The 11,392-nt window shown below is 42.4% G+C and overlaps 1 protein-coding gene across 4 annotated transcripts in view; it reads left to right on the plus strand.

Moving 5' to 3' along the window:
* LOC133398275 (gastrula zinc finger protein XlCGF57.1-like) overlaps positions 1-10,610 on the plus strand; it is a 31,418-nt gene extending 20,808 nt beyond the window's left edge. For 3 of the 4 annotated variants that reach the window (XM_061669918.1, XM_061669919.1, XM_061669920.1), the window contains 2 exons: positions 1,622-1,778; positions 7,249-10,610. In XM_061669918.1, the coding sequence (XP_061525902.1) occupies positions 1,622-1,778; positions 7,249-8,792 (1,701 nt within the window). In that variant the 3' untranslated portion in view covers positions 8,793-10,610. Of the gene's footprint in view, positions 1-184; positions 823-1,621; positions 1,779-7,248 lie in introns of those variants that run through there. The other variant, XM_061669921.1, reaches the window with a different exon arrangement.
* Positions 10,611-11,392: the final 782 nt, after the last annotated feature.

The raw sequence follows: 11,392 nt of genomic DNA on the forward strand, positions 1-11,392 counted from the left end.
ACGCAAGTCTTTGTACATGAGGCCCCTGGGGTGGGCTAGTGTCACCCATAACTGGACTGGTGTTGCGATACCGAAGAGATTTTTTTCAAATCAGGGGTAATGACCTTTATTTGGAAATAAAATATCAGATCTTCTTGGTTGTTCTCATCTCTCACAGATCTGGACTGGTCTTGCGATACTGGGGGAAAAGATATACTTGCAGTCATGTATGCAGATTTCAAACAAACTTTAAATTTAGTCGAATGAACCTTGCTGGTTGCAATCCTGGCATAATTTACTTTCTCTCTGAAGTGGACAGGTTGCTTTATCACAGAGAGGTTATTTAATCTAATTTTTTAAAATCCGAAGCATTGACGTCCCTGGAGGGCAATTATTGTGAGGCTTTTATTTTGAAGGTGGCTTCACGAGTTAGCGGCTTCTTACCGTAATGCAGAGTATGAACAAAACTAGGAGCGGCTGCCTTGACTTCAGTTGGCTCGAGTCGGTGGGCTGTCGCTTTAAATATGTCTGTCGTAAAGGATCACGGGTAATACATCGCCTTTCCCTTCTCGCCATGTGGAAGGAGGTACCATCGCGCTTCAGCAAATTTTCCTGAATTTGGACCGAATGTTGTGAATCCTCGACGCGGGACGCCCCTGATCACGACTTTAGTGGACTAAAACATCATTCGTGCAATCTTCGTGTCCGGTTGGAGTGGAGCACGTGGAAGCTCCTCGGCCTAGCCTATCTTAGTTTATTTTAGCTTAGCTTATCTTAGTTTAGCTTGCTAACAAATAAACACGTTGGTGAGCAACACCTCGCTAAGCAGAGAAAAGGCGTGAGGTAAAGTGTTCTTTTTTTCCCGCCACCTACTAGTTAGCAGTGGGGACCACAATATCTAATACAAACACTAAAATGAGGTTTTAAAAAAAAAAATCAAAACAACAACAATTGCATTCTATTAACTTTGTCTGTCTGAGATACTGAAATAATATCCTGCAACAATTATTTTCCGAATCATTATTATTGTCACGGTGGCCGACTGGTTTGAGCGTCTGCCTCACAGTTCTGAGGACCGGGGTTCAATCCCCGCCTGTGTGGAGTTTGCATGTTCTCCCCGTGCCTGCGTGGGATTTCTCCGGGCGCTCCGGTTTCCTCCCATATCCCAAAAACATGCATGCTAGGTTAATTGACAACTCTAAATTGCCCATAGGTGTGAGTGCGAATGGTTGTTTGTTTGTATGTGCCCTGCGATTGGCTGGCAACCAGTTCAGGCTGTACCCCGCCTCCTGCCCGATGATAGCTGGGATAGGCTCCAACGCTCTCGTGACCCGAGTGAGGAGAAGCGGCTCAGAAAATGGATGGATTATTATTGTTGTTATCTTAATCTGAATTGTGAATCCTTTTGAAGAATAATGCCTATAATGTTTCAACACAATTCCCCCTCAAAGTAGCCCTCTTCTTTCTGTCTCATGTTTCTTACAATGCATAATTGCACGTTCTACTGGTTTCTTGTTGTTCACTTGAGTACTTTACCATTTTAACTAACGTACTGTTCAATCCACAATGGCCACATCTTAATCTCGATGTTGTTGTTTCACATGTCCGATTATCACTTGTCTTTCTCATCCTTCCGACGTAGAGCGGAAAGTGTTGTGATCGTCGTGTGAAGATGGGTGCAAGAAGGACAGCGGAGTACGAGGAGAAACTTCGTGGACCAAAAGAGGAGAAGGAGCCACGACGTCAACTACTGGACGCTTCGTTCAATCTGCGGCCTCCAACTGTGCTATGCAGAGCAGGTTGTTCAATTGTTGCATGCATTCTAATTTTAATGATATTCCTGTTTTTATTTAAGGGTCCTGTTTGATGATAATTTAATATAACATTATGAACATCCAATAGAGTGTACTATCTGGGTCTGGTGGCAGCAGGGGCGGAGCTACGTGGTGGCCACTGACACCGTCGGCCAACCCCCGAATCATAAACAATTAACAATTCTGTTAGTCTACCCTAATAGGAGTAAAGACGTCATCACGCACGTTGCGCAGTTTACACAATGTGTGGACCAGCTGACATCCATGAAATTCTTGGCCTGCAAGTGGTATTTATCGGCTACATCTTTCTAACCATTCGGAGTAAAGGTGCCAGGTGTCTTGAAAGGCTGCATAGGAGTTTGCATTAGAAGCAACTCTTTATGATGCAATTAAAAAATAAAAAATAAATAAATAAAAACACTCAAATAAGGGAAATAAATCGGAAGTAAAAGCTTTGCAATTCAAATATCACAAAAAATGTGAACTCAAAAAGGATTAGCAAAAGGAGTGCCCACTTTGAATACGAGGAAGACTGTCAAATGCTTTGAAGACATCGTGACATAGTGCAGGAGTTCATAAAGCATCCCTGATTTTGCCTGACACAAATGCACGTGATAGCTTTTTAGGGGAGGGAGCAGGCATGACCATGAGCCTTAAATAAAAAGTATCTCATCTTAAGATACCGAATAGAGCTAACCCAGTGGCAAGCTTTTTCCCCCAGGAAGTTTTAATGTTTTTATTTTGACATTTTTTTGATTGTTTTCAATTTCACACTAAATTGAAACAACCTCGCCTTCTGTTTGTCGTGGCGAGCCAGGCAATTGAGGAGAGAGAAGAGAGACTACATATACAAAGTGCATAACATATATACACCTCAGCACAATAATTATTGACTTGTCTTGGAATGGTTGTAAAATACATCCCTTGAGGGATCACATTAAGAAATTGCTAGTTGCTTGTGCGCCGCTAATTATGAGGGGCTGATGTAAGCCAAAAATGCCAGGGGCATATTATTATTTTTTTTGGGTCCCACTCCACCCCTGGTAGTTGTACTTGTAGTTTGTGTTAGATCAGTGCTTCTGTTATTTTTCCTTGCCCCCCAGGAAGAAAACATTTCCCCCCTCCCCATTTATAAATAGTATAATTTGTTCATAAAATTCATCCAGCATGACAGAGCATATCTCATGAAGCACTCTGACAATGAGCGCCACTGCCACCTACTGTCGTAAACTTGCAATACCCTCTTATGCAAAAAAGCATGTTCCCAGAGTCAGATGAAACATTGTCTGTAAATTCAACGGGTGCCACCAACATAACACACTCGTTGACCTATTATATGCGCAAAGACGTGGGCCCTCTGAGCTCGGTGGAAAGTGAAGGCTTGCGTGATATGATAAACACAGGAGAGCCTCGTTGCACCAATACCATCCCGCCAGCATTTCACTGATGTTGCTGTGCCCCGTTTGTACAACGTTCCATCTTTAAACACCAAAACAAGTGATTCGTTCTTGTTCTAGACATACCTCTGTTAAATTGCACTCATGTTCAGTTCACCCTGAACTGGTCACCAACCAATCGCAGGGCACATATAAACAAACAACTATTCACACTCTCATTCACACCTACGGGCAATTTTGAGTCTTCAATCAAGCTACCGTGCATGTTTTTGGGATACGGGAGGAAATCAGAGTAATCGGAGAAAACGCACGCAGGCACGGGGAGAACATGCAAACTCTACTCAAGCAAGGCCGGGATTTGAACCCCAATCCTCAGAGCTGTGAGACAGCTGTGCTCACCAGTTGTCCACTGCGCAACCCTTTTTCAACCACTCAAGCCATTTGATTGTACAGGTAGTGTCACTGGACAGACAAGCTTTTCCTGTGTAAGTAGTTCCCATTTTATTACATGTTCTATCGTGTGTACAGTCTAATGTCTGCAGTCTTGACTTTGAGGCAGGTAGGGGCAGCAGCGCCTGTTGATTGGCGATTGTGACATCAGCAAAGATGATAGCGGAAAGGAACATTTCAGCTGGAACCTTTCCTCAAGTTAGTCAGTCTGAGTGCGGAGTGACAGAGCATGTGAGTTGCAGCTGATAGGAGCTCTTGCATGCATTCTCTGCCAATTGACTGTCTGTTGTCGTACTAGAGCGGCTCCAACTACCGGAGACAAATTCCTTGTGTGTTTTTGGACATACTTGGCAAATAATGGTGATTCTGATGAATGAGCATTTGTTACCACTCATGGGAATAAAGCGACTGTGCCATCAGTTACAGTGTACGATTTTTGTGAGTGTGTGTGATGCGTGTGGAAACTTGACGTGGCTAAGGAAGAAGGTCTACTTGGGCTTGTAAACGCATTCTTTCAGTACATTGTGGGATGTGACAATGAGGCCAAAGACAAGCACTCGCGTCTGAGTGCAGTTAAACCCCCACCCCGCCGTCTGGTTTCACACTAGGCTAAGTGCCTCAAATTCTGGGATGACAATACTGACTGCATTTTAACAGGTAACTAGCAACGGTAGCGAAACATCTCGAGGCTACCTGAAAACAGCGTCCCGTGGTTGACGTTATCGCTCGTTCTTCGCTTTTGGTACAGAAAGTACCGCCACGTACTTTGCTGTTGTACTTGCACACATTTCACACAACAGTCACAACACTTTATAGTCACACTTGGTCTCTGTTTAGCGAGCTGTTGCTGACAAATGTGTCTCTTGGTTTGCGGCTAGGCAGCTAAGATAGGCTAAACTAACTTGGAAAGATTCAAAATGCAACTAGACAAGTTCACCCGGACACGAAGATTTGATGAATGTTTTAGCGCGGTAGTGATGGATGTTGAGGCTTCAATGGAGTACCAATTTGGAAAGAAGTAAATCTGCAGTGGATGGAGAACAGGAACTCGACTTAGACAAACTATGCTTGTCTACGGAGGCCAAACACATTCTGTGTGAACCTGCATTATATGGTCTCACATTATAGAAAATACTTTTTTTGTTATTGTCAATATATTTTTTGACATTGGATTATTTTGCTAATATTTTGAGTAACAACAAATATTTATCCTTGTACAATGTAAAAAAAAAATAAAAAAAAATAGAGCATGTGATTTCACTTTGGTAGTTCAGTTGCATTCATTAGTAATGTAGTGCATCTCTTTTACCAGATGCCACTATCAAGAAAATGGTGACATATCCCCACACCCTACAATCTTACTTTTTACCCCAAATCTTTTGAGTTTTTTTCCACTTAGATTGATTGAACCATTTTTCTGCACTGCACAATTATTTTGCGCATGTCAGTTTAACAATCCTTCATTGGCCAGAATAAAGATACACCCCTAGATTTATTATGTAAATGTTTTTCAGGCAGCACGGTGAGCGACTGGGCAGCACATCTGCCTCACAGTTCTGAGGACCCGGGGTTCAAATCCCGACCTCGCCTGTGTGGAGTTTGCATGTTCTCCCTGTGCCTGCATGGGTTATCTCCGGGTACTACGGTTTCCTCCCACATCCCAAAAACATAACATACTAGGTTAATTGAAGACAAAGTTGCCCGTAAGTGTGAATGTGAGTGCGAATGGTTGTTTGTTGATATGGGTCCAGCAATTGGCTGGCGATCTTTTCAGGTTGTACCCCACCTCTCGCCCGAAGGTAGCTGGGATAGGCTCCAGCACGCCGAATTTAAGGTGGAGGTGGGATTGCATCAGGGATCAGCCCTGAGCCCCTTCCTGTTTGCAGTGGTGATGGATAGGCTGACAGATGAGGTTAAACTGGAATCCCCGTGGACCATAATGTTTGCAGATGACATTGTGATCTGCAGTGAAAGCAGGGAGCAGCTGGAGGAACACTTACAAAGATGGAGGCATGCACTGGAAAGCAGAGGAGTGAAGATTAGCTGAAGTAAGACAGAATATATGTGCATGAATGAGAGCCTCGAGGCAGGTAGCCTCGAGATGTTTCGCTACCGTTGCTAGTTACCTGTTAAAATGCAGTCAGTATTGTCATGGTGGAGGAAGAGTGAGGCTACAGGGAGAAGAGATAGCAAGGGTGGAGGACTATAAATACTTGGGGTCAACCGTCCAGAGCAATGGTGAGTGTGGTCAGGAAGTGAAGAAACGGGTCCAAGCAGGTTGGAACGGGTGGAGGAAGGTGTCAGGTGTGTTATGTGACAGAAGAGTCTCTGCTTGGATGAAGGGCAAAGTTTATAAAACAGTGGTGAGGCCAGTAATGATGTACGGATTAGAGACAGTGGCACTGAAGAGACAACAGGAAGCAGAGCTGGAGGTGGCGGAAATGAAGATGTTGCGGTTCGCTCAGGTTGGATAAAATTAGAAATGAGCTCATCAGAGGGACAGCCAAGGTTCGATGTTTTGGAGACACAGTTAGAAAGAGCAGACTTCGATGGTTTGGACCCGTCCAGAGGAGAAATATTGAGTATATTGGTAGAAAGATGATGAAGATGGCGCTGCCAGGCAAGAGAGCTAGAGGAAGACCAAAGAGAAGGTTGATGGATGTCGTGAGGGAAGACATGAGGGCAGTTGGTGTTCGAGAGGAGGATGCAGGAGATAGGCTTACGTGGAAAAGGATGACATGTGTGGTGACCCCTAATGGGACAAGCCCAAAGGAAAATATTTATTGACTTCCCTCCTCCCCGCACCCACAAACACACACGAGCATTCTGCTTTTTAGCGTAAGTTTGGTTGAGCGAAGAACAAGTCTCAATTTAAGACACTACATATGATATACAATATTTTGACATTAAAATATATTTAAAACACTGAACATTTCTTGTCATGTAACAGAAAAATGGGAAAAGGCAAGTCTTTCCATGGCTGACCAACGATAAACCCTAACCCTAAAAAAAAAAAAAAAAAAAAAAACAGAATCATCTTTATTCATTGTGAACATATGCACAATTGTTCCTCTGCATTTACCCATCACAGTAGTGAACACAGCAAACACACACACTTGTTAGTGGCACACACTGGAGCAGGGGGCAACATAAGCGCCCGGGGAGCAGTTCGGTGTATTGGTGTCTTGCTCAAGACACCAGAGTCGTGGGTTCCGGGGTTGTTGTGGTTGGGTGGTCCGTTGCCGCAGCCTCTAAAGCTCTGTCAAGCTTAACTTCTTGGCCACGGCTGCTGAAGTTATGTTTACAAGAGGCCACTGTCATAAAAAAAAATAAAAAAATGTTTTTAAATGCAAACATTTGCAAATGCCAAACCAGGAGTATGCAGGGGTCCACTGTATTACCTTTACTGATACTTGTGTTTTATGAACTTCATTATTTTATATTTTGTCACTTTTTATTGTTGTTTTTGACCGAGCCAATTTTATTTCCAATATATCAAACTCATCTGACTTTCATATTAACCTTAAATATAAACCGTAATACACAAAATTAGTCCCGTGAGAACAGATTTACCAAACCATGTGTGTTTGTCTTCTTGTGTCTTGCAGATAACAGTGAACATCTTCGTCCTGAGTGGCAGGAACCAGAGCCCCCTCACATCAAAGAAGAAGTGGAGCCCATTTTGATAAAAAAAGAGGAGGAAAACTCACGCCCCCACATCAAACAGGAAGAGGAGGAGGATATCACCAAGTTTCCATCGACTGGTGTTCCTTTGAAGAGTGAAGATGAAGGTCAAAGTGAGGAGAACAGGGAGAAGGAGTCTCCAAGCAGCAGCTCAACTCAACACATGACAACAGAAGGTGATGGAGACCACTGTGGAGGATCACAAGCAGACGGCCACTTAGCGCCACTATCAGATAGTGACGACATGATGTCAGACTCTACTCACACTGATGAAGATGATGATGATGAACAGTCGGAAGGTGATATGACATGTCACACTGACAAAAAACAATGGAAATGTTCTCAGTGTGGGAAAACATTTGCTTATGAGAGCATTTTGAAACACCACATGAGAACACACACTGGAGAAAAACCTTTTTCCTGCTCAGATTGTGGTCAAAGGTTCTCTCACAAGGGACACTTGACAAGCCACACAAGAACCCACACTGGTGAGAAACCTTTTTCCTGCTCAGTTTGTGGTCAAAGATTCTTTGTGAAGGGAAGCTTAAAAATACACACAAAAATTCACACTGGTGAGAAAAATTTTTCCTGCTCAGTTTGTGGTAAAAGATTCACTCAGAAGGGATATTTAAAAGTACACACAAGAACCCACACTGGTGAGAAACCTTTTTCCTGCTCAGTTTGTGGTCAAAGATTCTCTGTGAAGGAAAGCTTAAAAATACACACAAGAACCCACACTGGTGAGAAACCTTTTTCCTGCTCCGTTTGTGGTCAAAGATTCTCTGAAAAGGGAAGCTTAAAAATACACACAAGAACGCACACTGGTGAGAAACCTTTTGCCTGCTCAGTTTGTGGTCAAAGATTCTCTGTGAAGGGAAGCTTAGAAATACACACAAGAACCCACACTGGTGAGAAACCTTTTTCCTGCTCAGTTTGTGGTCAAAGATTCACTCGGAAGGGAAACTTAAAGATACACACAAGAACACACACTGGAGAGAAACCTTTTTCCTGCTCCGTTTGTGGTCAAAGATTCTCTGTGAAGGGAAGCTTAAAAATACACACAAGAACTCACACTGGTGAGAAACCTTTGTCCTGCTCAGTTTGTGGTCAGAGATTCCCTCGGAAGGGAAACTTAACACAACACACAAGAACCCACACTGGTGAGAAACCTTTTTGCTGCTCAGTTTGTGGTCAAAGATTCTCTCAAAAGGGAAACTTAAAAATGCACACCAGAACGCACACTGGTAAGAAACCTTTTTCCTGCTCCGTTTGTGGTCAAAGATTCTCTGTGAAGGGAAGTTTAAAAATACACACAAGAACTCACACTGGTGAGAAACCTTTTTCCTGCTCAGATTGTGGTCAACGTTTCTCTTATAAGTATCAGGCTAAGACACACAAGTGTGCTGGTGATAACAGCAGTGATCAAGAAGCTTTTAATGAAAATGTAAATGTTTATTATAAAACGTAATGAATACTGACTTACAAAAATCTAGATTCTTGTATTCTGTGTACGAGCTTTTATTGCATTCTCTTCTTGTTGTCCATATATTTTCGAAAAGCCTCCTGTGGGCAAGTCTTGCCAATTAGCACTGGTGCCAAAATCCTTTCAAGGGACTAGTTAATGGTGAGAACATTGGCACCTATTCCAAGGTTCTGGATTCAAATGATGTGTACAGGGAACCCCCCTCTCCAAAATAGAGTCAGTAGTCATTTTATAATCGTTTACTGATGAAAAATTTGATTTTCAACCAGATTTTGGCCCGTCCACATTTTGGACATCAGCCTGTCACAGCCTGACACATAACGAGCAGGTGCCGATTACAATTGCTTATTGAACTTCTGTATTTTGCAGGGTGTCATTTTTGCCCGTATTGAAAGTCTGGATGTATTTTTTTTGACAATAATTAGTGAAATATGTTGGAAGGCTTGTTGCTTAAAAATCAACCGTTGAAATGCCTCCTTGAGAAAAGAAGACAGCCACGTCATCCCGCATGAAGTAATTCTTGCAGCTTCATTTCCTCATACGTCAGCTCCATTTTGAATTGATTGCACCACAAATGTGTAGTATGTATCTGTGTATATGTATGTATAAATCACAAAGGCGTTTCCGTAGGCGGCATTGTGTGACAGACGTGGACTTCGGCTGGCTGTCATAATGTCGGATGACCCATGACGAGGGTCTCCCGGCCGAACGTGTTACGTCACTTGATGTCCCGAAACTGCAGCTGATCTGATTTGATCTTATCTGATCCATAAAATCTCAAATATCGGGCTGATGTAATATTTTCAGAGATTGAAGTTGCCTTGAGTAAAGATGTCCGTATAAATTTTGGTGATGATTGTTGAGACTTTTGGGATATTAAGCCACATTTCTTGGGTTCATGCATGAGGCTTGCAAGGATGTAGCACTCGCCCGCCGTGTTCATTTTAATGATGACATCCTAATAAATTTGCGATTTTTCAGCACAATTAATTGGTGATTGAACATAATTTTGGGGTACTAGCTGTTGTTCATGTGGTGCAATGATATATGACAGGAATGTAAGAGATATAATACCAACTTGAACAAAGTGGTGTTTGGAAACTCTAGCAAGCTTTTTTTTTTTTTTTTTCCTCTTTTCTTCTTCCCTGAAAAGTTGTCATTTTGAAGGTGAGGAGATTCCACCTGACAGATATGATATATAAAATGCATACACGAAAAATACCTAAAATGAACTTGTTCGTGAAATATGGACCATGAAGACCCATACTTCCTTTAAGCAATGCATGCATGTTGTCAAATGTTTTAGTGATGTCACTATCAAATAAGTGAATGATTGACAGAAATAGACTGTAAAGAAACTGACTTTTGGTGGTAAACTGTAAAGTGTATATGTGATCCTTAATAAACTACACCTCTTAAAAAGTGAGTATGACTTCTATATCAAATCCATTTCCCCCATGAAAAAGAATTGAAATGTCTTGAATAATTGGAAACCTCCCAGAAACAAAACTGTCGCAACCGAAAGCAAAAAATGGCCCAAGCGACACGGCCTCAGTGGAAAAAAAACTGCAAAGCTTCCCTGGCTCCCGCCCCGTGACTTCCGTGAGACACTTCTTCATAAAAGTAACACAAAGTACTCGTAAAATAAAGTTTCCATAACTGGTTAGTTATTTCCGATTGTCATGATACATTTCCAAGGGCATATTTCCCAATATGTTTTTTTATTGAATTTTTTATGTTGTTTGACGCTACAACCGTTCCGTTTCTTGGCAGTGAAGATTTCCATATGAGCAAAATATTTAGTTTGACACACAACATTTAGATTTGATATTTATTTATATTTAACTTGTTTACTTTTAATGTATTGATTTAAATTGACATTTAAGATATATTTAATTAACATTTAGATTTCAGCTTTATATTTGGATATATATTTATGATTTAAATATGTTAAACATTTCGATTTGAGATTTAGGTGGAATATTTAATATTTGGATTTAACTATAAAGTTGACAAATATTGTTCTAAATGTGCAGAAAAGGGACTTGAAAAGTCGCACCCGTATAGCTCATCGCCCTGTCCATGTCCTGACACAGAGTGTCAACTTTGTTTGGGCAGTAAACGTACATAAGCGATTGCCCCGGGAAGGCCGTGTGAAAGCAAGGGCCGTCAGTCAGATCCTTGCTTTCAGCACGTGACGGCCGGCTCCATCTTCACCGCCGGAACGCTGGCCGTCCGGCTGCCCTCGGACAGTGTGTTCCTCGAGGGCTGCTCGTCAAGCGGCGGCGTCGCCCGCTCTGCGCACCGGGCGGCATCCCGGCCACGGCCCCAGATCCTGCGGCTCTGTCTTCATCCACGTCTCGTGGTGTTGAGAGCAGGTCTGTCTCTTGATGTCATGGTTAGGTGCAGGTAGAGGAACAGGGTTGAATGCCTTGTCTGAGGAGATAGGGTGTGGGAAAAAAAGGGAGAAACACAAAACAATCAACAAGAGCACAACATTTGTTTTCAGACGGCATCGTGGAATGGTAATTGGAAGCAGCATATCTTACGATGTCACATTTAAACTGGAAATTACCACAAGAATG

The sequence above is a fragment of the Phycodurus eques genome, unplaced genomic scaffold (genome assembly GCF_024500275.1).
Source record: "Phycodurus eques isolate BA_2022a unplaced genomic scaffold, UOR_Pequ_1.1 contig_29, whole genome shotgun sequence".
NCBI classification, from domain to species: Eukaryota; Metazoa; Chordata; class Actinopteri; order Syngnathiformes; family Syngnathidae; genus Phycodurus; species Phycodurus eques.